The 27,697-nt window shown below is 42.4% G+C and overlaps 3 protein-coding genes across 4 annotated transcripts in view; 1 reads left to right on the top strand and 2 right to left on the bottom strand.

Moving 5' to 3' along the window:
* Positions 1-200: 200 nt before the first annotated feature.
* Positions 201-3,600, bottom strand: cenpn (centromere protein N). The gene is made up of 10 exons (XM_055899958.1): positions 3,321-3,600; positions 3,085-3,130; positions 2,922-2,981; positions 2,681-2,754; positions 2,368-2,541; positions 2,150-2,251; positions 1,942-1,996; positions 1,693-1,802; positions 1,480-1,603; positions 201-436 (listed from the first exon to the last, which is right to left on the bottom strand). Exons 1-10 carry the CDS (start codon positions 3,489-3,491, stop codon positions 348-350), a joined length of 1,005 nt encoding a protein of 334 aa, XP_055755933.1. The 5' UTR covers positions 3,492-3,600; the 3' UTR covers positions 201-347.
* Positions 3,601-4,048: 448 nt separating this feature from the next.
* On the top strand, positions 4,049-6,736 carry LOC129834725 (COX assembly mitochondrial protein 2 homolog). 2 transcript variants are annotated; one of them, XM_055899961.1, is made up of 5 exons: positions 4,049-4,394; positions 4,922-5,000; positions 5,094-5,205; positions 6,025-6,096; positions 6,222-6,736. In XM_055899961.1, the coding sequence occupies exons 3-5, from the start codon at positions 5,125-5,127 to the stop codon at positions 6,303-6,305; spliced, it is 237 nt and encodes a 78-aa protein (XP_055755936.1). In that variant the 5' UTR covers positions 4,049-4,394; positions 4,922-5,000; positions 5,094-5,124; the 3' UTR covers positions 6,306-6,736. The 2 variants fall into 2 exon arrangements, with proteins under 2 accessions (XP_055755936.1, XP_055755935.1); XM_055899960.1 differs by lacking the exon at positions 4,922-5,000 and having other exon boundaries at positions 4,050-4,394.
* A 932-nt stretch (positions 6,737-7,668) lies between these two features.
* Positions 7,669-27,697, bottom strand: part of LOC129834719 (chromodomain Y-like protein 2) — an 80,877-nt gene continuing 60,848 nt past the window's right edge. Inside the window, exons 4-7 of the mRNA XM_055899953.1 lie at positions 16,871-17,043; positions 16,231-16,441; positions 15,934-16,077; positions 7,669-11,063 (exon numbers count right to left, since the gene is read on the bottom strand). Coding sequence (XP_055755928.1) covers positions 10,905-11,063; positions 15,934-16,077; positions 16,231-16,441; positions 16,871-17,043 — 687 coding nt within the window. The 3' untranslated portion in view covers positions 7,669-10,904. The remainder of the gene's footprint in view (positions 11,064-15,933; positions 16,078-16,230; positions 16,442-16,870; positions 17,044-27,697) is intronic.

Raw genomic sequence — 27,697 nt, 5'->3', positions numbered from 1 at the left:
AACATTTATTAGAGTACAGATTGTAGTATATTAATTGAGAAACAATAACAAATATTATTCTTATCAACACTTGGGTGAAGGACTCAGCATACAACTGAAAAGTGCACAACTGCACTAAATTCATCAACATAATTGCAGAAATGTTTTATTTGTTCATACAAAATAAGTGAAACAAATTACATGAAATATAACAAAACAGGTTACATATGTCAATTTATTTATTCTGAAACAGAGTGAATGGGTAAACAATGTGTTCTAAAAAATATATGTTGAACCCCATAAAATGTTAACACATTCAATACAAATATACACTACTTGTTCTGGTGCATCTTATAGTTAAACTTGATTTAAACTCCTTTGTCTGTGATAACAAAATAGTTTCTCCCTTTCTGTGTGATAGATGAGAGAAGAGGGGTGACTGGAGTTGACGCCATACCTGTAAAACACAAGCAATTACTGAGGGGATTCGTTTTTGCCTACCCTGTTCACGGGGTAGGCTGAGTTTACACAGGGTTAAAAGTGATTGCATTCGTTAAAAAAAAATTACTGGGCAGCTTATCTGGCATGAGCCGGGTGCCCCGCACGAAACAAAAGTGACGTAACACATGGAGTAATGAGTTAGGATTTCATGTTCACCTTCACAAGTGTTTGCTATTGATAAATCACTAACATCCCAAAGAAAGTTAGTTTGAAAATTTGAACATACAACATGTCTTTTCCATAAAAATGTATGTTTCTGAATGATCCATCATGCTGCCATGTTGACAATATGACCAGGTTGCGCATATTACTGTTCAATTTGGGCAGGGTACTCTGCCCTCACCGGTTTTAGCCGGTCATGTGACTGGCCATAGCCTGGTTCACCCCGGTTCAGTCTAATCGAATCCACTCACTCAATAGCAGACCCTCCTAAAAGCATCAAACAACTCAGGACATCTGTCTGGAGAATGAGATGGACACAATGAAAGTCTGTCATGGTTCCTCTGCCCCCTGGTGGCCATGGACAGAATTGAATAAAGAAGTGGAGCCATATTTGAGCAGTTAACTAACTAAAACCACATCAAATAAAACGTTATAATGCTGAGCATGCACCTGGAAGACTTGACTTCTCAACCTGAGGGTATGGAACAGAGTGCAGAGAGAGAGCGAGCGTTCATCATTTTGTGTCTCTGCAGCTCTAACAGGGCTTCTGAGTGGCTTAACAGTCTAAGGCACTGCATCTCAGTGCTAGAGGAGTCACTACAGACCCTGGTTTGATTCCAGGCTGTATCACAACCGACCATGATTGGGAGTCCCATAGGGCGGCGCACAATTGGCCCAGCATCGTTAGGGTTTGGCCGGGGTAGGCAGTCATTGTAAATAAGACTTTGTTCTTAACTGACTTGCCTAGCCTAAAACTAGAAGATGTGTCTCTTCCCATTGACAGAGATTAAAGGGGATATTAAACAAATCCCAGCCCTAGACATATAGATACTGTACCTGAGGACACACAGTGCCTGAGTGACTCTAGGAGGTTGGTGCTGGCAAACTCCACCACTCCTCTGAAGGGCTCTTCTCTGCCTGTCAACGTCTTGTTAGAGTTATCTCGGAATTTGGTCTCCAGCTGAGAAGAGAGCAGAATACATTGTCACACACAGCAGGCACATGAGGAGAAAGCTTTTCGTAAACAACCATAGTTCCAACTTCTTGCACCTTGTAGACAGCTTTTTGCAGTTGAGGTAGTGTCCCATCGCCGAAGGCCTCACAGGCCATCTGAAGTCGGTTCTCTGTATTCTCAGCCTGTTCTTTCTCTATATTAGGGTCTAAAATGAGAAAATAGTTTGTGTTTCACTGACATTCTAAATCAATATTCTATTGATATCTAATTTGTTGTGGTTGTCACCATGATTCTGTTCATGTATACATTACAATTGTATTTTATAAGCAGACAACAAAACATACTTCTAGGGCCAGGATTCTTTTCCTGAAGAGGTTTTGGATGTTTGGTGGGGAACACCTATGAATGAAGGAAAAGGTGCAGAACACAGAATCTCTATAGTTAGTTTTATAGGCTTTCTTTGTTAGCAGTAAGCAGTGGGGTGGTCATGATAAAGGCTTTTATATGGCCCGTGTCCTGTCATTGGGGACAGGGCACAGGGCCAAGGCCTACCTGTTGGTACTGCCTCATCAGTAGGTCTCTGATGGCGGTGAGGTTCCGTCCACTGAGGTGAGCGTCCTTCATAGAGCCATATCTGGTGGCCAGAACCAAGGCCTGTATGACAGAACTCAGTCTGTTTAACAGGCGATACAGACCATAGAAACAGAATTCAAAGCATTGCAATATGACGTTATGAATCCCCCCAGGGGCAATTTAAAAAGCATCCTTGCCTGGTTTAAAAGAGGCTTATGCTTTGAAGTCACGCCGGTCACAAAGACATAAGGGGTCTGAAGATGGTGGACAACGTATGTGGGTTTAAGGTGGTAAGGCTTTGTGAAGTTGTCGCCCCAGGCAACACGTATCCATATGGCCTCATCTGTGTGTTTCTTTATTTTAATAGACACCTTGGAAGGAAAGACAAACACAGGCATTGACAGAGATGGCACATGCAAGCACAGCAATTGAGGGACATTACAAGCCATTTTAATGAATGTTAGTTCTGTCTTTTCTACCAAGCATATAAAAGCTGGAAGTCATACATACATGGCTGATGAGCTCTGTGAGGTTGGCCTTGAACTGTTCCTTGAACTGTGTCAGCTCAATGGATGGTGCATCCTCTGTGAAGAAAAATATACTTGAAATGAACAGTAATGCTGATTAGGCTACCTCTAATACCTTGGAACTCTAATATTGATTAGGGTCCATTTTCAAATGGAACTTTGTGAGTGTCAGTGAAAGCACTTAAATAATACATGTACAGCAAGGTATTGAGACTTTCATTTACCCTCTGCATCAAGGAGCTGGAAGCCATGCCACATTCCCTGGTTCGGATTCTCAATAATATCTGGAAAGCATTGGTGAAATGTATTATCTATTACTGACAACTAAGTAGACCATTAGCTACTGAGGGGGGAATTAGTTAATTCACACGGTCAGATAACACTTACAGATCATTTCGAGTTCTGTGATGTGTTTCACTCTCAAGCCATTCTCCTGGGAAAGATACAAGTAGAATATATCAGAAAGGGTTGATTGTATAACAACAAAAAATGTGGATTACACTTAGCCCATGATGAACTGTTAAAGTGAGTTAGATGTAATTAACAAATTAGCTAAAGAGAACATCACTAGAACGCTAGTTAGATAGGTAACGTTAACTGTATAGTTAAGCAGCTACATCTACCTCACAGAGAGCCAGTAGATGTTCCGTCAACACCCATTTTGGTTGTGTGAAGTCAAGCGAATGCAGGTCCTCTCTTGATAGATGAGCCCACTTGTCAAGAATTGTCTTGAGCATTTGAGAAGGGATTCGTCGCATCAGACGTTGTAATAAACGCTTTGTAGGGTCATCCATGCTTAAAATCGATGTTTTAACCAATTAAACTCTTAAAACGCATTAGAAAGCAAGCTAACAGCAGACCCACAAATCCAAAACAAACCGCCGAACGAGTCAACCAATCGGATTCATTCACTTCCTGTTTCGTAATTTCCTCTTCAGATAACGTTTTCCACATATTCACATGCTTTAAAGGTGTTAGATGTTAGTAAATGTGGTTTAAGATTGTGCTAAATTAAACAAAAAACGTGTAAAAACAAAATAAATAGAAAACTGACATCTGAGATTTTGTTTCGTAAAAATGTATTCGTCTTTCCACTGCAATATGCGATGGCGCCGTCTGCTGGAGAGGCATAGATGTGCAGTGCTTAGGATGAATTACATATAGATGATATAGCTATAATGCATACATACTACAATCGTACACAAATATGTAATATAATGTGTTTTATGTTCCAGTTCTGCAATGACTGGAGTTGTTTGCTGTGTGCAATTGAGGGAATGTGATTAATGTGATTGGACCACCATCCAACGGGAGCGGGTGTTGATTTGCTACTGTAGTGTCAATCAGAGTGTAGTCATTTGCCTTTGCGAAAGATTGAGAGAAATGTAGATAGCCACCTTGCTACCATCATGTCTTCCTTTTATCAAATAAATAACTAGGTTTACAATCGAATGCTATGTCTGAATTGTTAAATGCATTTTTCAAGATTTGTACAGTAGCTAGCTAGATGTAAATACATCGACAGTAACCTGGCAGTAATAGGAGTTAAAACAAGGGGTTGAAAGAACGTTGCATTTGCTCAAGTGGTATTTTTAGCTACTACTAGCCACTGGCAGCTAGCGACATTTGGTCAACTTGCGATCAACGATATATTATATTCCCGGAAGATAGATATCAATGATATCCCAACTGAACTGGTAATATCTTTATTCAATTAGCTACCTTATTCTATTCACAGCTTTAAGGTAATTCCACATTCCAGTATATTTTGTTACAGTTTAGCTATGTTACAGTACTAGCTACCAGAGTGTGAGTAGCACTATAGCTGGAACAGTCTGTAACTAGCTAGCTAGTATCATTCAATTTAACCATTTTTGTTTCCTTGGCCCCTTTGCTGCATACACATTTGAGTCTATTTCAACTGGTCTCTGAATATGTAACAAAGTCCATCTCCATACAACCACAACTTCATGACTCAATAACAACGCTGCCACTGCTAGCCTACTTGTTACAGTAGAGGCTGAAATCACTTTTCAGCAATCACAGCTTTGAGACGAATCAGGATGTAAGAATGGGCTCTTATGACAATAGCCACTCATCATTGTGTCTGGTATTCTGTCCTTCATTAACCCATATAGGCAATACTATTATTGTCTTTAGCTATACCTGTATTAGTTTTAACCTGCCCACCTGTGTTTTACACATCTTATCTATCTCATTGCAGGTAAGTGTAAACAGAAAACGGATCATCACCATGAGTTTGCAGGATGGAGAGGGACTGGGTGGATGGAGTATAATTTCGAGTAGACACTCATTACACAAACCCAAATAGTTAAATAGTAATTTTCAGTATACATTGTAGTCACAAACATGGTTGGTATTGTTTGTCTTTCCAGTATTGTTGGAGTGGTAAGCCCTTAACTCAGAATGCACTCTGATCTGTCGCCTCACCTGCACATGGATGAGTGCAACATACTGATAAACCTGCTGAAGCAGTGCCACACGGAGGTAAGATATTGTATACTTACCTGAGAACCATAGACTGGGTCATTCCATGTCATTTCAGCAAGCCTTTACACCCACCATCTCAGATTGTTCTGAAATCGTTTCTGTAGTAGAACCAGATAAGATTAGCATTCCTGAAATATTATTTTTTGAAATTTATTTGATCTCTGAGAAATTAAGCTAATTGATTGCTCCTAAATAGGACCTTTTAATTTATAGGATTCACATAATATTCAACAAATATAGTACCCAACATTCAATTTGGATCAAACTTCTTCCTACCATTGCGTAAAGTCATAAGGAATCCAAGAAAATGGTCAAAGCCACTCACCGACCCAGCACACCCCAGGCCAATCCCACCCCAACAACCAGTATACAGTATCAGTTTTATGTGTCTCAGAAGTAGTATGGAGCTGTGGCTTGGAGTATTGCTTCTTCACACTTTGTATTGTATTCCCTGGGAATCTGGTGATGGTTTTTCCCCATTTAGAGAAGTTATCCATTGAAGTCTCTTGCATTATTTACCATAAATTAGTGTGAAAGTACGAGGTTTTGCACACTAGATGCCGCTGTTCCTGCTACTGCTACCGCACACTTTTATCCATTTTGTTAATCTAATACGTTTAACTACAGAAACGATTTCAGTGGCTTTTCGAGGTGGAACGAATCAACAGCATCTAAGAACATGTCCCACATAGACCTCCACCTGTAAGATCTACTATGTTGCTCTACAATGTAGCTGTTCTAAACTAATGTGTAGGAGCAGTCAAGTACAGCTACACTCTTACCTGTCAAAAACATGTTGTAATGTCTCATCCTCAGCACAATGTCAAGAAGTTCTTTGGCCATTGCAATGATATGGACCGTGCCATGAGAGCTTGTTTGAAGAATGAGGTGAGAACTACCAGCAATTTGGTTTTAATTCTAAAGGGATGCCTCACCAGATGCCTACTATTGTCATATCTCATTGATGGGAGCACTTTGGTATTTTCAACAATGTTTCTCTTTCTGATCAACAGCGAATTGCAAAGAGGGAGAAAAGCAAACAGCATGCTAAAGAGATGAGACAGAGGCTGAAAGACGGCCCTAAGGAAGACTTCTGAATGGCAGTACTGGCTGAGCCGATGCTCGAGGAAGGGGCACAGGAACTGGGTATTGGAGGACTTGGGACTTACTGGGATCTACCATGAGAAGCCTACTTTACTGCCTGGACATCTGGCCACAAGAGGTCTCTCATAATGTTGGTTTCAGTATGTGTGTTGGGTGGGGTGGATTGTCATAGACAGTGGTAGATGATCATTTCGCTACTCAGTGATCAGAGCTTGTGTGTGTGTGTGTGTGTGTGTGTGTGTGTGTGTGTGTGTGTGTGTGGGGGGGGGGGGGGGTCTGTTTTGAGGACTGCTATCATGGTTGATTACATATTTAAAGTACTTAACAAAATAATTGTTTTAAATTGTCTGAGTTTCTGACTGGGGAATGACAATGATGAATGAACACTGGATTTCTATTGAATAAAGTTTACCAAAACACAGAATTGCCTTGATGTTATTTTCATATGGGTAGTTAACCAATACTTTACTTATTGGTGAAAGCTCTTAGCATTTACGAATGTGTCAGTGTCATACTCGCAGCCTTATTCAACCAAGTCCTCAACAGATGCCTAAGAGGGTTGTTCATATCCAGCTTCCATTCAGCCTGAACAATCCACTGCATTTGTTATCACAGTAAATAAGGCCTTTTCAGAGCAGGCCGTTTTGACTCACCTGAGGGCTATTCTCAGCTGTGGTTGATTGTTATTGGTCTGGCACTTCAGTCAAACGAATAGTCTGGCTCCCACCCAGTGTGTTTGTGTGTCAGAACACCGAGGGGAAGCATCTGGACATGCATAAGATCAGTGGATCTTCCAGAGAAACATAATACAATGACCATCTATACAGCAGTTAGCACTAGGAATTACATGCACTTTGTAAATGTTAAGTGATCATTAGATCTTAATTATGCAGAATGAAACGCTACAGAGACACAGCCATGGTTGGTATTGCCTAAATCCTGAATGAATGCCACTAGGTAATTGTGTGGAACATTGTAATATTTCATTCAGAGCAAACATCCCCCCTCCTTTTCCTGTCCGGATGACTCACAGCGGTTTAGCATTAGGCCCCCAGTCATTTCTGGAAAGCAGAGTGACGGTGAAAAGAATGCTGAAGAGGGTTATAGTGAGAGTGCCATAGAGGAGCAACCCATTCATGTTTATTTTATGTGGTGTGTTTCAGTAGAGAGGAGCCCAAGGACAGATGGGTGCTCTTTTAGTTTGGCCTACAATATATTTATCTCTTCCGAATGATGTGTGCTTTTATCCAAACAAAGACATTGATACTATACAAATGCAGCAAACAAAAATAAAGTTTGTAGGCGTGATGACTAAGTAGGAACAAAACAGTTTTTAAACACAACAAAAACACCATGTTTAAATTAATGTCATAGTTTATTCAAAGCAGCTCGACCCCCAAACTCTCACAACGTATGGATACAGCATCCTACAGACAAAAGATACAACTTCTAAGGCACCCCGAGGTGTGATTTTAGACTAGAGAAAGGAGTAGAAAGTCAACATGCTATACGTTTGTAAATGCTTGGAAGATGCAAAGAAACATCATATGAGAGATGATAGGATTTTACAAACCAAACCTAAACACATGGCTTACAGGGCCGGGCATAATATTCAAGGGTAAGTCCTCAACAAATGAATTATACATGTTTTACTTCAAATTATTCAAATGCATCATTCAAACACAATGTTTCTCTATTTGGGTCCTGGGAGAGCAGCCTGGTCTCAGACTATACGTAGCAAAGTAAATGTAAACCAAGACACAAATTAGTATGATATTTTATGTTGTTTTTATGGCTAGATAAGACCGATGGTTACTTAAGGCAAAAACTAGTTGATTTGGGGTGGATGGGTTGGTGTATAACGTGAACGGAGTTCAAATGTCATCATGACCAAGTTTAGCATTTTAGCTAATTAGTAACTATACCTGCAACTTTTTAGCTAGTTTGCAACTACTTAGCAAGTTAGCTAACCCTTCCCTAACCATAACCATTTTACCTAACTCCTAAACATAACCCTAACCTTAATACTAATCACTATTAGCCAGATCGCTAATGTTAACCACATAGCTAGAATTCGTAAAATATCATAGGTTTAGCAAATCGTAATATATTGTCCATTTTGCAAATTCGTAACATATCATACGAAACGGTTGATGGACATCCACAGATGAATACATACCATACGTAACATATCATACTAAATGGAGTGTATGAAATTACATACAGAATAATACAAAATGCTCTGAGACCAGGTTCAGGGAGAGGTACAGGCAAAACTCAAATCTTGAATATATTAATATACATTTAATCTTACACTATACTTTAGCAATACACTGATCAACACGCAAATAATAAATGAATTAGGGAAATTGTTATTCAAATATAATTGGGAATGGTTGATTAGAAGTTGATAGAGCTGTGATTTGTCAGAGCTGTTAATAGCAATATTACTTTACATGTTTAAAAGTTTTGCATAAAGTGGTTATCAACAGCCTTTAAAAATAATTCTGCTACATTTAACCATTTTTTGTGTGTGTTTGTTGTGTCACTACTAACACACAGGGCAGATCTAGTGAAAAAAGCAATTTACTGAGAATATCTGGAACAGAAGATAAGAGAGAAAAAGATGCCTCAGGGGAAAGGGAAACATTATGGCACTGCAGCCCCAAGGGGAACTTGAGCACTAACTTTAAATAAATACAAATAATAATTGTGCAAGATTTCTAACATTGCTTACTATGGCAATACAAAACATACCCTGAAATGTAAAGTATTTTGACAGGCAACACACATATCTGCAATATTGTACATGCATATAGTTACACCATATAACACCTACATGGTTCATATATATGTGTACAACTGCAAAAACCCACCACTTCCTGAATGATACAAAACAATTTCCACAAAACCACATTTCATTATTGGGTAAACCAAAAATAGATATCCATACATACAATATATGTAGATATATATTTCCCATTTCCTGAAGCCATCATCACATGCAGGTATTATCTGCTTCAGCTGCACTACTACTGCATCTTCACAACACAGACAGCCAACAGACGAAAAGTGCAGTGATTACTTTGGGACAAAACATAATCTCTGTGCTTTACAAAAATACACAATGTCTCACTAATAACCGACTGCAAGGTAATATCAAAATAATTATCTGTCCAAATATCATTGCTACACTCTTCACAATGTAATATACATGCCTTTATAATCAACGGGGTATCAAACCCTGGTCGTCTTCGCGATTTAAGACTGCAGTAGCCCACTGAGCTAAAGGCCGGGCATTAGCTCTGGGAGCCAAAAGAAGTCTTCAGGTCTCAGGCAAGGTTAGTCAACACAGAAGAGTAGTTAAGCAAACCACCCCCGCTACACCTTTGCACTGTAATACATGTCATATATGTACCTTGATGATAATGATGACGCTGCACATATTGCTGCTGATATAATAATGATGACACATATGTCTCACCCTCTCGCTCTCATTCTCTCTCTTTCCTCCCTTTCCCAGGGAGAGGTCTCCTTTTGATCTATCGACAGTCTCCACATTCTAATGAAAAGATGCCATCAGACAGCTCTGGTTTTCTATGGGAGTGCTGGTCGTGGTCAAAGAGGGCCCTTCTATATATTCACATTCAATCAGAGGTCAAACACACCCTTACTGACAAACCAAATACAAGCAATTGAATAAACACTTCCAAAAGAGCATCACAAAACGGCCTATATAAATCCAGAAAGAGTTCACTGTCAACACTGCCCATTCATGTTGACTTCCCAATTATGGGTGTGTATCACTGGGCATGACCTACCTCTAACTCTTCCCCAGTGGCCCTCCTATTACACCACACCTAATTCAATGGACAGGTTTCACTTAAATTATTATTTACTTCTTTGGCTAGGGTTACTGCAATGTAAGGTGAGAAAATCTATGTTCCACTCTGACCTCAAGCATAGCTTTGATTTTCACTACACCTCAGAGCCCAGGAGGACACTTCACCTCAAAACAGAAAGACACAACAAACAGCAGACTAATAGAAAATATATACACATGGTATGCTTTTTTTCTATTTAGGATCAAATCTAAATACATTTTCAAATAAATAATTGAACAATGACATTAGCCATCAGATGAGCTCTTTTTCCTCCATGCACTCACACCACATTCTGCCGCTGTGCCTCCATTTTCCTGAAGAGCCTTGCTCACTGTCATGACTTCCTGTTCCAGGTCAATGCTTCCTCTGGAAGGGGTTAACTGAACTCCACGCAGGCCAGTATGAATGCAGAATTGATCCCACAGATTAATCCTCTCCAGAAGTTGATGCTTTGCTCATCTTACAGGCAGGGACGTTGAGGGATGACCAAGGTAAAAAGCCATTGATGGTGGTGCTCTGCATGCCCAGATGTTGACGAGCGGAGATAAGGCCTCGGAGACTGGCAAACTGCGCTCTGCTGGTTGTTAAAGAAGACTGTTGGTAATTGAAGATCAAAGCCCTATATCTTCAGGGATGTTGCTCAGTAGGTAACTGAAGACCAGATCTTGTGGCCCATAGATAGTTCTGCAGGTGTGTGGAGGTGAGAGGTCAGTTATCATACACCTTGCTCTGCAGGTAGCTGAAGAGCGCCTCCAGTCCCTTGGTGGAGCACCACAGCTGTTTGAGCATCTGACACTCTTTCTCATTTACCTCCTCCAGGACCGACTTCAGGATGCTCCGCATCAGGCATTTAGACTCTTCCAGAACCTTCCACACACAGGGACAAACAGAGAGTAAGAGGCGGCCTGCTTCATAGATTGAGGCAGTTAATTTTCACACCCTTGATCTGGCAGCATTGTACTTTATTAGTTACAGAACCCAAGCACGCACGCACGCGCACGCACACAAACACAACATTTCAAAAGTTTGGGGTCACTTAGAAATGTCCTTGTTTTTGAAAGAAAAAAAGGGGTTGTCAGTTAAAATAACATCAAATTGATCAGAAATACAGTGTAGACATTGTTAATGTTGTAAATGACTATTGTAGCTGGACACGGCTGATTTTTTATGGAATATCTACATAGGTGTACATAGGCCCATTATCAGCAACCATCACTCCAGTGTTCCAATGGCACATTGTGTTAGCTAATCCAAGTTTATCGTTTTAAAAGGCTAATTGATCATTAGAAAACCCTTTTGCAATTATGTTAGTACAGCTGAAAACTGTTGTCCTGATTAAAGAAGCAATAAAATTGGCCTTCTTTAGACTAGTTGAGTATCTGGAGCGTCAGCATTTGTGGGTTCGATTACAGGCTCAAAATGTCTAGAAACAAAGATCTTTCTTCTGAAAGATCTATTCTTGTTCTGAGAAATGAAGGCTATTCCATGTGAGAAATTGCCAAGAAACTGAAGATCTCGTAGAACGCTGTGTACTACTCCCTTCACAGAACAGCACAAACCTGCCTCTAACCAGAATAGAAAGAGGAGTGGGAGGCCCCGGTACACAACTGAGCAAGAGGAGAAGTACATTAGAGTGTCTAGTTTGAGAAACAGACGGCTTACAAGTCCTCAACTGGCAGCTTCATTAAATAGTACTCGCAGAACTCCAGTCTCAACGTCCACAGTGAAGAGGCGACTCCGGGATACTGGCCTTCTAGGCAGAGTTGCAAAGAAAAAGCCATATCTCAAACTGGCCAATAAAAAGAAAAGATTAAGATGGGCAAAAGAACACAGACACTGGACAGAGGCACTCTGCCTAGAAGGCCAGCATCCCGGAGTCACCTCTTCACTGTTGATGTTGAGACTGGTGTTTTGCGAGAACTCTAACGAAGCTACAATAGTAAATTTACAACATTAACAATGTCTACACTGTATTTCTGATCAATTTGATGTTATGACCCCAAACTTTTGAACGGTGTATATACACAGTTGAAGTCGGAAGTTTACATACACCTTAGCCAAATACATTTAAACTCAGTTTTTCACAATTCCTGAAATTTTATCCTAATAAAAATGCCCTGTTTTAGGTCAGTTAGGATCACCACTTTATTTTAAGAATGTGAAATGTCAGAATAATAGTGGAGAGAAATATTTATTTCAGCTTTTATTTCTTTCACCCCATACCGAATACATGACAGAATACAAACAGTGTAGCTATTCCCTCCGCACGGCAATCAAACAAGCTAAGCGTCAATATAGAGACAAAGTAGAGTTGCAATTCAACGGCTCACAAACAATAGGTATGTGGCAGGGTCTACAGTCAATCACGGATTACAAAAAGAAAACCAGCCTCGTCGCAGACCAGGATGTCTTGCTCCCAGACAGACTAAATAACTTCTTTGCTCGCTTTGAGGACAATACAGTGCCACTGACACGGCCCGCTACCAAAACCTGCGGACTCTCCTTCACTGCAGCCGACGTGAGTAAAACATTTAAACGTGTTAACCCTCGCAAGACTGCAGGCCCAGACGGCATCCCCAGCCGCATCCTCAGAGCATGCGCAGACCAGCTGGCTGGTGTGTTTACGGACATATTCAATCAATCCTTATCCCAGTCTGCTGTTCCCACATGCTTCAAGAGGGCCACCATTGTTCCTGTTTCCAAGAAAGCTAAGGTAACTGAGCTAAATGACTACCGTCCCGTAGCACTCACTTCCGTCATCATGAAGTGCTTAGAGAGACTAGTCAAGGACCATATCACCTCCACCCTACCTGACACCCTAGACCCACTCCAATTTGCTTACCACCCCAATAGGTCCACAGACGACGCAATCGCAACCACACTGCACACTGCCCTAACCCATCTGGACAAGAGGAATACCTATGTGAGAATGCTGTTCATCGACTACAGCTCAGCATTTAACACCATAGTACCCTCCAAACTCGTCATCAAGCTCGAGACCCTGGGACCCTGTGCAACTGGGTACTGGACTTCCTGACGGGCCGCCCCCAGGTGGTGAGGGTAGGTAACAACATCTCCACCCCGCTGATGATTGTGGACTTCAGGAAACAGCAGAGGGAGCACCCCCCTATCCACATCGACGGGACAGTAGTGGAGAAGGTGGAAAGTTTTAAGTTCCTCGGTGTACACATCACGGACAAACTGAATTGGTCCACCCACACAGACAGCGTTGTGAAGAAGGCGCAGCAGCGCCTCTTCAACCTCAGGAGGCTGAAGAAATTCGGCTTGTCACCAAAAGCACTCACAAACTTCTACAGATGCACAATCGAGAGGATCCTGTCGGGCTGTATCACCGCCTGGTACGGCAACTGCTCCGCCCACAACCGTAAGGCTCTCCAGAGGGTAGTGAGGTCTGCACAACGCATCACGGGAGGCAAACTACCTGCCCTCCAGGACACCTACACCACCCGATGTCACAGGAAGGCCATAAAGATCATCAAGGACAACAACCACCCGAGCCACTGCCTGTTCACCCCGCTATCATCCAGAAGGCGAGGTCAGTACAGGTGCATCAAAGCAGGGACCGAGAGACTAAAAAACAGCTTCTATCTCAAGGCCATCAGACTGTTAAACAGCCACCACTAACATCGAGTGGCTGCTGCCAACATACTGACTCAACTCAGCTCACTTTAATAATGGAAATTGATCAAAAATGTATCACAAGCCACTTTAAACAATGCCACTTAATATAATGTATATGTATATACTGTACTCTATATCATCTACTGCATCTTGCCATCGTTATGTAATACACGTATCACTAGCCACTTTAAACTATGCACTTTTATGTTTACATACACTACATTACTCATCTCATATGTATATACTGTACTTGATACCATCTACTGCATCTTGCCTATGCCGTTCTGTACCATCATTCATTCATATATCTTTATGTACATATTCTTTATCTCTTTACACTTGTGTGTATAAGGTAGTAGTTGTGGAATTGTTAGGTTAGATTACTCGTTGGTTATTACGGCATTGTCGGAACTAGAAGCACAAGCATTTTGCTACACTCACATTAACATCTGCTAACCATGTGTATGTGACAAATAAAATTTGATTTGACACACCCAGTGGGTCAGAAGTTTACATACACTAAATTAATATTTGGTAGCATTGCCTTTAAATTGTTTAACTTAGGTCAAACGTTTTGGGTAGCCTTCCACAAGCTTCCCACAATAAGTTGGGTGAATTTTGGCCCATTCCTCCTGACAGAGCTGGTGTAACTGAGTCAGGTTTGTAGGCCTCCTTGCTCGCACACACTTTTTCAGTTCTGCCCACAAATTTTCTATGGGATTGAGGTCAGGGCTTTGTGATGACCACTCCAATACCTTGACTTTGTTGTCCTTAAGCCATTTTGCCACAACTTTGGAAGTATGCTTGGTCATTGTCCACTTGGAAGACCCATTTGCGACCAAGCTTTAACTTCCTGACTGATGTCTTGAGGTGTTGCTTCAATATATCCACATAATTTTTCTTCCTCATGACGCCATCTATTTTGTGAAGTCCACCAGTCCCTCCTGCAGCAAAGCACCCCCACAACATGATGCTGCCACCCCCGTGTTTCACGGTTGGGATGGTGTTCTTCGGCTTGCAAGCCTCCACCTTGTTCCTCCAAACATAACGATGATGATTATGGCCAAACAGTTCTATTTTTGTTTCATCAGACCAAAGGACATTTCTCCAAAAAGTAGGATCTTTGTGCCCATGTACAGTTTCAAACCGTAGTCTGGCATTTTTATGGTGGTTTTGGAGCAGTGGCTTCTTCCTTGCTGAGAGGCCTTTCAGGTTATGTCGATATATGACTCGTTTTACTGTGGATATAGATACTTTTGTACCTGTTTCCTCTAGCATCTTCACAAGGTCCTTTGCTGTTGGTCTGGGAATGGTTTGCACTTTTTGCACCAAAGTACATTCATCTCTAGGAGACAGAACACATCATCTTCCTGAGCGGTATGACGGCTGCGTGGTCCCATGGTGTGTACTTGCGTACTATTGTTTGTACATATGAAAGTGGTACTTTCAGGCGTTTGGAAATTGCACCCAAGGATGAACCAGACTTGTGGAGGTCTACAATTTTTTTGTAGACCATGGCTGATTTCTTTTGATTTTCCAATGATGTCAAGCAAAAGAGGCACTGAGTTTGAAGGTAGGCTTTGAAATACATCCACAGGTACACCTCCAATTGACTCAAATTATGTCAATTAGCCTATCAGAAGCTTCTAAAGCCATGTCATAATTTTCTGGAATTTTCCAAGCTGTTTAAAGGCACAGTCAACTTAGTGTATGTAAACTTCTGACCAACTGGAATTGTGATACAGTGAATTATAAGTGAAATAATCTGTCTGTAGACAATTGTTGGAAAAATTACTTGTGTCATGCACAAAGTAGATGTTCTAACCGACTTGCCAAAACTATAGTTTGTTAACAAGAAATTTGTGGAGTGGTTGAAAAACGAGTTTTAATGACTCCAACCTAAGTGTATGTAAACGTCCGACTTCAACTGTATATTGCACTTTTCACTTATTTGTGGTTTCTGTTTGTGGTTAGATAATATTATCTATGAGTTTTATTCAATTTACAGACCAATGCTCCTGGCAGGCTCCTAGCGCAAGTCCTGGGATATAGAAATTCAGCTCTACATGACTATCTCTATGTCAGAAAAGCCTACCATAGCACTGCAGGTGGACATCTCTTTCACACGCAGCATCACTTCCTGGTTGAACGTGGTTGGCCAGAATACCTGTGACACCAGGCCCCGGCTGCAGGCTTCCTGTGCTGTGAGCTTCCTCCCGCAGAACAGCATCTCATTGGTCTGTCAGTGTGAGAGGTGGGGACAGGGAGATAGATTTTTTTAAAGTGTACAACAAGGTAATGTGGATGTAAAACATTGAATAATTAGTTGAATCGTGTTTCACTGCAGGGCTTAAACAAAAACCTGCACAGTGGACCAGGCAACCAGACTCACCAGAGCCACTCCCAGGATCTGGGGGAAGGTGTAGGAGGAGCAGCCAGATGGGGTGAGGCGGAGGGCGGCACAGGGCGTTTGGAACCAGGCCCGCTCGCTGGCCCACACCACGTCACATAGAGGCAGGATAGCGGCCCCCAGGCCCAGGGCAGGCCCGTTGATGGCCACCACGATGGGCTTCTTAAAGTGGATAAACGCCAGCACAAAGTCTCTGGGAGAGGAGACACAAAACGGTGAGTATAAACTATACAGTACAATATGAATGTGTCTTTGTGCTTATTCGTGCTTATCCTGCTTTAGGCAAATCAGGGCAAGCAGCTTTTCTTAGTTTAAAGTATGACAAATGATCTGCCAGTGCACTAAGATAATTTGTCTTGGTATCTTATTAAGATCAAATATCTTGAAATAAGATAATTTCTTACCCCACTTGTATCAAGCCTTTTTAAAGGTCTTCCAGTGCGCTAAGATAATTTACCTTGGTAAGACATCAAGTCAATGCACTCTAACGGTAAGAGATGTCTGGGTAAGTGTGTAGGTGTGTGTGCATGTGTGCTGTGTTCTCTGTTCCTGCTGTAGCCTTCTTTAGGTGGATAATGGCAATTGTGTGTTATTTCTGTGTGTGCTTATGTTCCTCTCTTACCGTACAGCGTCAGCAATGCGACTGCTCTCTTTCCTTCGGTCTGTGGAGAGGCGTCCTATTAGGTAGGACGGGTCCAGGCCACTACAGAAGACACTCCCCACAGCACTGAGCAGCAACAGCTTACTGTCATCAGCTGCTGCATTCCCCAGAGCCCGACACACCTCCTTCATTATCTACACAGAGAGAGAGGGAGGAGAGAAAGTGAGAGAGGGAGTTAGGTTTGGGAGAGAGAGAGAGAGATAGAGGGGGAGGAAGAGAGAGTTCAATCTTCTATCATATCAGAGCCCTGCTGTACATTACCCCCATGATCTACAGACAAGATAAGAGTGTGTACACACAACAGGCAACGCAAGCATAGCTGTATGATACCTTTATCTATAGCTAGAGACAGGTAAAACAGGTTATATCTAACTGAGCAATCAGATCAATATATAATGAACAAAAATATAAATGCAACATGCAATAATTTCAAAGATTTTACTGAGTTACAGTTCATATAAGGAAATCAGTTATTTGAAATAAAATCATTAGGCCCTAATCTATGGATTTTACATGACTGGGTCACAGACAACTTTAAAAAAAATTATGGGTGTTGATCAGAAAACCAGTCAGTATCTGGTGTGACCACCATTTGCATCATGTAACAGAGTTGATCAGGCTGTTGATTGTGGCCTGTGGAAAGTTGTCCCACTCCTCTTCAATTGCTTTGTGATGTTGCTGGATATTGGCGGGAACTGAAACATGTTGTCGTACACGTCAATCCAAAGCATCCCATGAATTGTGTACAGATCCTTGCGACATGGGGCCATGCATTATCATGCTGAAACATGAGGTGATGGTGGCGGATGAATGGCACGACAATGGGTCTCAGGTTCTCGTCACGTTAACTCAGTGCATTCAAATTGCCATCGATAAAATGTAATGGTGTTTGTTGTCCGTAGTTTATGCCTGCCCATACCATAACCCCACAATGGGACACTCTGTTCACAATGTCACATCAGAAAACCGCTCGCCCACAAGTCGCATTTGGTCTGCAGTTGAGGCCAGTTTCTCTAAAATGACGTTGGAGGTGGCTTATGGTAGATAAATGAACATTAAATTCTCTTTCTCTTACATTCTCATTACATTGTCCCCAGCACAAGGTGCACCTGTGTAATGATCATGCTGTTTAATCAGCTTCTTAATATGCAACACCTGTCAGGTGGATTGATTATCTTGGCAAAGGAGAAATGCTCATTAAAATGAATGTAAACATATGTGTGCACAACATTTGAGAGAAATAAGCATTTTGTGCATTGGTTTCATGCATGTTAACATTAGAAGCCTCCTCCCTAAGTTTGTTTTATTCACTGCTTTAGCACCCTCTGCCAACCCGGATGTCCTAGCCATGTCTGATTCCTGGCTTAGGAAGGACACAAAAAATCCTGACATTTCCATCCCTAACTATAACATTTTCCGACAACATAGAACTGCCAAAGGGGGCGGAGTTGCAATCTATTGCAGAGATAGCCTGCAGAGTTCTGTCATACTATCCAGGTCTGTGCCCAAACAATGAGCTTCTACTTCTAAAAATCCACTTTTCCAGAAACAAGTCTCTCACCATTGGCGCTTGCTATAGACCACCTTCAGCCCCCAGCTGTGCTCTGGACACCATATGTGAACTGATTGCCACCCCCCCATCTAACTTCAGAGCTCGTACTGTTAGGTGACCTAAACTGGGACATGCTTAACACCCCGGCAGTCCTACAATCTAAGCTTGATGCCCTCAATCTCACACAAATTATCAATTAACCTACCAGGTACAACCCCAAATCCATAAACTCGGGCACCCCCATAGACATTATCCTGACCAACCTGCCCTCTAAATACACCTCTGCTGTCTTCAACCAGTATATCTCAGAAATCACTGCCTCATTGCCTGCGTCCGTAATGGGTCTGCGGTCAAACGACCACCCCTCATCACTGTCAAACGCTCCCTAAAATACTTCAGCGAGCAGGCCATTCTAATCGACCTGGCCCAGGTATCCTGGAGGATATTGACCTCATTCTGTCAGTAGAGGATGCCTGGTTATTCTTTAAAAGTGCTTTCCTCACCATCCTAAATAAGCATGCCCCATTCAAAAAATGTAGAACCAGGAACAGATATAGCCCTTGGTTCACTCCAGACCTGAATGCCCTTGACCAGCACAAAAACATCCTGTGGCGTTCTGCATTAGCATCCATTAGCACCGTGATATGCAACTTTTCAGGGAAGTTAGGAACCAATATACACAGGCAGTTAGGAAAGCAAAGGCTAGCTTTTTCAAACAGAAATTTGCATCCTGTAGCACGAACTCCAAAAAGTTCTGGGACACTGTAAAGTCCATGAAGAATAAGAGCACCTCCTCCCAGCTGCCCACTGACTGGAGAACCTTCCAGTAGGACAACCAACTCTACAGCCCTCCACCAATCAGGCCTTTATGGTAGAGTGGCCAGACGAAAGCCATTCCTCAGTAAAAGGCACATGACAGCCTGCTTGGAGTTTGCCAAAAGGCACGTAAAGGACTCTCAGACCATGAGAAACAAGATTCTCTGATCTGATGAAACTAAGATTGAACTCTTTGGCCTGAATGCGAAGCGTCACTTCTGGAGGAAACCTGGCACCATCCCTACGGTGAATCGTGGTGGCAGCATCATGCTATGGGGATGTTTTTCAGCGGCAGAGACTGGGAGACTAGTCAGGATCGAGGGAAAGCTGAATAGAGTACAGCGAGATCCTTGATGAAAACCTGCTCCAGAGCGCTCAGGATCTCAGACTGGGGAAAAGGTTCCACTTCCAACAGGACAACACCCCTAAGCACACAGCCAAAACCACGCATGAGTGGCCCGGACTTAAACCCGATCGAACATCTCTGGATAGACCTGAAAATAGCTGTGCAGCGACGCATCCAACCTGACAGAGCTGGAGAGGATCTGCAGAGAAGAATGGGAGAATCTCCCCAAATACAAGTGTGCCAATCTTGTAGCGTCATACCCAAAAAGACTCGAGGCTGTAATCGCTGCCAAAGGTTACATTTGCAGAAATGTCTAAAAACCTGTTTTTGCTTTGTCATTATGGGGTATTGTGTGTAGATTGATGGAGGAAAAAACTATTTAATCCATTTTAGAATAAGGCTGTAATGTAACAAAATATGGAATAAGTCAAGCGGTCTGAATACTTTCTGAATGCACTGTATGTATCTGATGATTCAACCCTATACACAATCACTGCATCCCTAAATAAAGAGTTGCTATCAGCTTTAGAATGTGTGGCCAGTAACAAACTATTCCTGAACATCTCTAAAACTAAGAGCATTGTATTTGGTATAAATCATTCCCTAAGTTCTAGGCCTCAGCTGAATCTGAATAAGAATACATGGGGCTGTTGAGCGAGACTAAATTACTTGCTTTTACCTTGGATTGTAAACTGTCATGGTCAAAACATTTTGGTTCAATGGTTGTAAAGATGGGGAGAGGTCTGTCAGTGATAATGCAATGCTCTGCTTTTTTGGACACCCCACTCCACAAAGCTAGCCCTGCCAGCTCTAGTTTTATCTTATCTTCATTAGAGCCATATGGTCAGGTGCTGCAAAGAATGACCTAGAAAAACTGCAGCTGCCCAGAACAGAGCAGCATGTCCTGTTCTTCACTGTAATCAGAGGACTAATATCAATACTATGCATGCCAGTCTCTCTTGGCTAAAAGTAGAGGAGAGACTGACTGCAACACTTCTTTTTATAAGAAACACTATTTAAAAATTCCAAATTGTTTGCATGGTCAACCTACACACTGCTCTGACACACACATTTACCCCACCAGATATGCCACTAGGGGTCTTTTCACAGTCCCCAAATCCAGAACAAATGCAAGAAAACATACAGTATTATATAGAGCCATGATTGCATGGAACTCCCTCCCATCTCAGATTGCTCAAGTGAACAGCAAACCTGGTATAAAAAGACAACACTTCCCAGCACAATGCCTCTCCCCTATTTGACCTAGATATTGTGTGTATGTACTGATATGTAGGCTGTGTGTGATGTTTTAAATGTATGTAATTATGTCCTTGAGATGTTCTGTCTATTAATGTCTTTATTATGACATGTTTTGTTTGGACCCCAGGAAGAGTAGCTGCTGCTTTCGCAACAGCTAATGGGAATCCTAATAAAATACTAATTCAAATACCAAAGAAGTAGTTAGCTTGTATGAAGAGTTGAGGAAGGGCTGAAAGGGAGTTGTCACAAACAGAAATCATAAAAAAGACTGCTTAATTAGATGTCAAATGGGTTTCCTTTGTAGCAGCTATAGCGAGTTCCCATTTCTAGTATTATTTCTTTCATAAGTCCCTCAGAGGGATATAGGATTTAAGTTGTACTAGCAGGAGTGTTACCTGGCTTTAGTGTGCTAACGCTGTTTCCCCTGGTGGATAGCTCTCTGTGGAGGGATGCTTAGCCCGCTGACCTCAATCCACACAGACGCTGCATGGAGTGGAAAGACACACGGCCCAGAGGCCAAGCCTAGGGCAGCACGCACACACACAGCAAAAAAAGCAAAATGCATGTGCTTGTGTGGCGCGAACACAAAGTGCACACACGGACGTGCGCACACACACACACTGACACATGAACACAAGCACATTGCGAACACACATGCACCAGCACACACACGGACATGCATACCCACACGCAAAGGACGCACAAGCACACACTGACAAATTAACACACACTTATTGCATACACATGCATTTTGCTTTTACAATATATATGCATGGTTAGCCTTTACATGATTCATTCTATACACACACTATACACACACAGACTGTCCCTGATGTGTTCCTTCTCAGGGAGCTGACATGTAACATGGTTCTAGTCCAATTTGTTGTGGATGCCCCCCACTGCTTCCTGGAAATGGCTCCCAGGCAGGGCCTGTGTACAGGACTGGCTTCTGAATGACACTGTATGGCTGCAGTGTCTTCACCACCGCTACAGACAGCCTACCATGCCAGCCTCACCCCCTTCCAGTTGTGTCAGTATCATTCTCCTGCCCTGTCTGTCTGTCCCCAGGTTTAATTGAGCCGGATAAATTCATCTAACATCGGCACACACACACAGGAGCAGGCACGCACACACAAACACCACATCCGCCTGAAGTTCAGGAGGGATTATGCAGTGTGTAGGAGATGTTGAATTGAGTTGACTGGGAGACTGGTTAATTTGGGTCAGGGGGTAATCAGTAGGACTGGACTATACCAGTATCATGATACTCGTTAGTGTCGTGGAAAGGAAACAAAACACAAAGTGCATTTAACTTCTTTAGGAAAACAGCCCTAATATTGGAAACAAACATCAGGATGTTGTCATCCAGAGCTATGTATTTATTTTCCTAACTATAGCACACTATTTAACATACAGCAGGTTTTTAAAGGACCAAAGACTTTGATCTGCTTCGTGTTTTCATTTTTGCCATGGGAAAAAATATTGAGATACTGGTATTGTTCCCTGCCCTAGTAATCAGATTAAATGGGTTAAGGTCAGTGAGTGGGGTGATGGCAGGGTTATGGAGGCTCCAGATGACCTTGGGGTTCATGGAATAATGGTCTCACCCAGTGGGGGTTCCACATAAATACTGCATAGACCGAGCCTAAAATAAACGCAATACAGAATGACTGATTGACTAGTGCTCTATGACATCAATACATGCATGATATACAGTGCATTAGGAAAGTATTCAGACCCCTTGACTTTTTACACATTTTGTTATGTTACAGCCTTATTCTAAAATTGATAAATACATTTTTTCCTCATCAATATACACACAATACCCCATAATGACAAAAAATAAAAATGTTTAGACATTTTTTTAAATTATTACAAATAAACTGAAATAAAACAATTCCATAAGCATTCAGACCCTTTACTCAGTACATTGTTGAAGCTACTTTGGCAGCGTTTATAGCCTTGAGTCTTCTTGGGTACGACGCTACAACCTTGGCACACCTATATTTGGGGAGTTTCTCCCATTCTACTCTGCAGCACCTCAAGCTCTGTCAGGTAGGATGTGTAGCGTCGCTGCACAGCTATTTTCAGGTCTCTCCAGAGATGTTCGATCGGGTTCAAGTCTGGGCTTTGGCTGGGCCACTCAAGGACATTCATGGTCTTGTCCCGAAGCCACTCCTGTGTTGTCTTGGCTGTGTACTCAGGATCGTTGTCCTGTTGGAAGGTGAACCTTCTCCCCAGTGTGAGGTCCTAAGCGCTCTGGAGCAGGTTTTCATCAAGGATCTCTCTGTAATTTGCTCCGTTCAGCTTTCCATCGATTTTGACTAGTCTCCCAGTCACTGCCGCTGAAAAACATCCCCACAGCATGATGCTGCCACCACCATGCTTCACCGTAGGGATGGTGCCAGGTTTCCTCCAGACGTGACGCTTGGCATTCAGGCCAAAGAGTTAAATATTGGTAACATCAGACCAGAGAATCTTGTTTCTCATGGTCAGAGTCCTTTAGGTGCCTCTTGGCAAACTCCAAGCAGGCTGTCGTGCCTTTTACTGAGGAGTGGCTTCAGTCTGGCCACTCCACCTTAAAGTAATTGGCAACATCAAACGGTTTTGTGAAAAACGAGGCATCTGATTCAATGAAAGATTAATTCAACTCAGTCTTTGTGCCCATAATTTCAATTTAAAATATTCAAAACCTTTTTCCATCATACTTTGTCATTCAGCTTGGTTTCATAATACAATTTATTCTTATTTTTGTTCAGTTTAATCACATAATTTTTCAATTTACAGTAAGTTTGCCAAATCAGATGTGCAGCCAAACTTATTCAACATAATTCCAAAATGTACATTACGGGGTATAGTGTGTAGGCCAGTGACCAAAAAAATCGCAGTATAATCCATTTTAAATTCAGGCAGTAACAACAAAATGTGAAAAAAGTCAAAGGGCGTGATGACTTTCTGAAGGCACTATATGAATGTTAACTGCCTTTAGCAAGTTATTGATTTCATAAACCTTATTTCTCAGGATAAATATATTAATATGGGCTATTTGTTGCCCTTTCCTGGGTAGCTAATCAGAAATAGACATATGAAGAAAAAAAGACAAAGCATTCCCCAGACTGAAGGTTTTCACCCCCAATGATCCCTAATTTATGTGGCACAACTGGAGGAACATACAGCAGAGGGCAAATGTTCCATGAAAAATACTGGGTTGCATATGACCTTGTATAAGATCACGTCAAGCACACTCCAGAGCCAGTTAAATATGCATTTCCATAGACAGAGTAATGGTCATCTACAGGCTTGGTAAAAGGAAAGAAAGTGTCCAAAGGTGGTAAGAGGGTAAGAGAGTGATTGAGGGAGCGAGCACATTAACATGGAGAAGACGAGAGGTGGTAAGAGGGTAAGAGAGTGATTGAGGGAGCGAGCACATTAACATGGAGAAGACGAGAGGTGGTAAGAGGGTAAGAGAGTGATTGAGGGAGCGAGCACATTAACATGGAGAAGACGAGAGGTGGTAAGAGGGTAAGAGAGTGATTGAGGGAGCGAGCACATTAACATGGAAAAGACGAGAGGTGGTAAGAGTGAGACCGCTGTCGCTAAGTAACATTTGCTCGCAATAACATCTGCATGTGACCAATAACATTTGATTTGATTTACAATACAAACATATAATTATGTCATGGCCTACTGGGATGCACAGGGACATGTCATAGACTCATACATGACAGCATACAACTGCTTGCCATTAATAGCTGGATGCCTGGGGAAATAAGCAAACAGCTGTCAGTCAAACACACACACAAAGACAGATAGAAAATCTTCTCTTGGGCGATGTCTAAAGGAGGACCACACAGCTCGGAAATCTATGGAATTATATCATGGAAGAGCAGTATGAAAATACAGCACTTGAGAGTGGATGAGTAAGCCTTATTCCACACTTAAGCAGAAGGATTTTGTGCAAGGGAATCTTGCATATCACAAGAGCTTCTCCGGTAGCTCATAGCCGTTTTCTACAGTAACAGTCGCCAATGACATAAGCTCTTTTGAGGGTGTGAAAATGTAAATAGAACAAACATTGGTCCTAGCTTTTGCAACCATGTTGTGAGTTAGCCAGGACAAAGCCTCCAGTACCGTGGACAGTCAGAGCAGCAGAGGAACTAATTGGTCAATTAATACCAGCTTTTCAGCAGTGGTAATGATCAGTTAAGGACCCGCTGATAACTGGGCACCAGTGTCATTTGAGAGGCAGTGGGTTTTCTCCCGTATCGACTCTCAACATTTTTTCACCGCCGCTAACGCTACGTAATGGACAGGCGTTTGAATCACTCAGTACAGTTGTTTATAGTGAAGAAACTATTACGGAGAACCACTGTGAAGGCATACTTTGACAATAGTCATATTTTACACAAACACAATCCATTCCCATTCTCAGTGTGTAATACAAATAGAAAAAAACTCTATGCTGAGTTTTATGTTAAGGCAATAAAAGGCTTTTGGCAGCAAAATGTAAACACTATCGGAGAGGTATTCATTTCTCTGTCAGAATCTTCCTACTGAGATATCTTTAGAAATCACATAACACAATAGTCTGCGATGGGCCGTAATTCAGTCGAGTCACATTGTTACTCATTTACAATGTGAGGCAATGCATAGTGACATATACATTATGTAGTGCTCCGGTACATACATGGGAAGAAAACACTAGGTACTGAATTATTCAAAAAGGCAATGCATAGCTTATGAGTCCTATTTCTGTGTGTCAAAGAATCTACCTCTGGTGTTAGTGCGTTGTTGTGTGTGTGTGTGTGTATCGTATCCCCTACCTCTGGTGTTAGTGCGTTGTTGTGTGTGTGTGTGTGTGTATCGTATCCCCTACCTCTGGTGTTAGTGCGTTGTGTGTGTGTGTGTGTGTATCGTATCCCCTACCTCTGGTGTTAGTGCGTTGTTGTTGTGTGTGTGTATCGTATCCCCTACCTCTGGTGTTAGTGAGTTGTTGTGTGTGTGTGTGTGTGTGTGTATCGTATCCCCTACCTCTGGTGTTAGTGCGTTGTTGTGTGTGTGTGTGTGTGTGTGTATCGTATCCCCTACCTCTGGTGTTAGTGCGTTGTTGTGTGTGTGTGTGTGTATCGTATCCCCTACCTCTGGTGTTAGTGCGTTGTTGTTGTGTGTATGTGTATCGTATCCCCTACCTCTGGTGTTAGTGCGTTGTTGTTGTGTGTGTGTGTGTGTATCGTATCCCCTACCTCTGGTGTTAGTGCGTTGTTGTTGTTGTTGTGTGTGTGTGTATCGTATCCCCTACCTCTGGTGTTAGTGCGTTGTTGTTGTTGTTGTGTGTGTGTATCGTATCCCCTACCTCTGGTGTTAGTGCGTTGTTGTTGTGTGTGTGTGTATCGTATCCCCTACCTCTGGTGTTAGTGCGTTGTTGTGTGTGTGTGTGTGTGTGTATCGTATCCCCTACCTCTGGTGTTAATGCGTTGTTGTGTGTGTGTGTATCGTATCCCCTACCTCTGGTGTTAGTGCGTTGTTGTTGTGTGTGTGTGTGTGTGTGTATCGTATCCCCTACCTCTGGTGTTAGTGCGTTGTTGTTGTGTGTGTGTGTATCGTATCCCCTACCTCTGGTGTTAGTGCGTTGTTGTGTGTGTGTGTGTGTGTATCGTATCCCCTACCTCTGGTGTTAGTGCGTTGTTGTGTGTGTGTGTGTATCGTATCCCCTACCTCTGGTGTTAGTGAGTTGTTGTGTGTGTGTGTATCGTATCCCCTACCTCTGGTGTTAGTGCGTTGTTGTGTGTGTGTGTATCGTATCCCCTACCTCTGGTGTTAGTGCGTTGTGTGTGTGTGTGTGTGTGTGTATCGTATCCCCTACCTCTGGTGTTAGTGCGTTGTTGTGTGTGTGTGTGTGTATCGTATCCCCTACCTCTGGTGTTAGTGCGTTGTTGTGTGTGTGTGTGTGTATCGTATCCCCTACCTCTGGTGTTAGTGCGTTGTTGTGTGTGTGTATCGTATCCCCTACCTCTGGTGTTAGTGCGTTGTTGTGTGTGTGTGTGTATCGTATCCCCTACCTCTGGTGTTAGTGCGTTGTTGTGTGTGTGTGTATCGTATCCCCTACCTCTGGTGTTAGTGCGTTGTTGTGTGTGTGTATCGTATCCCCTACCTCTGGTGTTAGTGAGTTGTTGTTGTGTGTGTGTGTGTATCGTATCCCCTACCTCTGGTGTTAGTGCGTTGTTGTGTGTGTGTGTATCGTATCCCCTACCTCTGGTGTTAGTGCGTTGTTGTGTGTGTGTGTATCGTATCCCCTACCTCTGGTGTTAGTGAGTTGTTGTTGTGTGTGTGTGTGTATCGTATCCCCTACCTCTGGTGTTAGTGCGTTGTTGTGTGTGTGTGTGTGTATCGTATCCCCTCCCTCTGGTGTTAGTGCGTTGTTGTGTGTGTGTATCGTATCCCCTACCTCTGGTGTTAGTGCGTTGTTGTGTGTGTGTGTGTGTATCGTATCCCCTACCTCTGGTGTTAGTGCGTTGTTGTGTGTGTGTATCGTATCCCCTACCTCTGGTGTTAGTGAGTTGTTGTTGTGTGTGTGTATCGTATCCCCTACCTCTGGTGTTAGTGAGTTGTTGTTGTGTGTGTGTATCGTATCCCCTACCTCTGGTGTTAGTGCGTTGTTGTGTGTGTGTGTATCGTATCCCCTACCTCTGGTGTTAGTGAGTTGTTGTTGTGTGTGTGTGTGTGTGTATCGTATCCCCTACCTCTGGTGTTAGTGCGTTGTTGTTGTGTGTGTGTGTGTATCGTATCCCCTACCTCTGGTGTTAGTGCGTTGTTG

Source organism: Salvelinus fontinalis, chromosome 35 (assembly GCF_029448725.1).
Source record: "Salvelinus fontinalis isolate EN_2023a chromosome 35, ASM2944872v1, whole genome shotgun sequence".
NCBI lineage: Eukaryota > Metazoa > Chordata > Actinopteri > Salmoniformes > Salmonidae > Salvelinus > Salvelinus fontinalis.
This window is presented reverse-complemented; position numbering and strand designations above follow the sequence as displayed.

Excerpts from the sequence above, each read along its gene's own strand:
- cenpn (XM_055899958.1), bottom strand. The coding sequence starts at position 3,491 with ATGGATGACCCTACAAAGCGTTTATTACAACGTCTGATGCGACGAATC. Across the intron at positions 2,542-2,680 it reads TCACAGAGCTCATCAGCCAT|GTGTCTATTAAAATAAAGAA; the intron begins GTATGTATGACT and ends TTTCCTTCCAAG. Across the intron at positions 1,997-2,149 it reads TGATGAGGCAGTACCAACAG|GTGTTCCCCACCAAACATCC; the intron begins GTAGGCCTTGGC and ends CTTCATTCATAG.
- LOC129834725 (XM_055899961.1), top strand. The coding sequence starts at position 5,125 with ATGCACTCTGATCTGTCGCCTCACCTGCACATGGATGAGTGCAACATA. Across the intron at positions 5,206-6,024 it reads TGAAGCAGTGCCACACGGAG|CACAATGTCAAGAAGTTCTT; the intron begins GTAAGATATTGT and ends TCTCATCCTCAG. Across the intron at positions 6,097-6,221 it reads GAGCTTGTTTGAAGAATGAG|CGAATTGCAAAGAGGGAGAA; the intron begins GTGAGAACTACC and ends TCTGATCAACAG.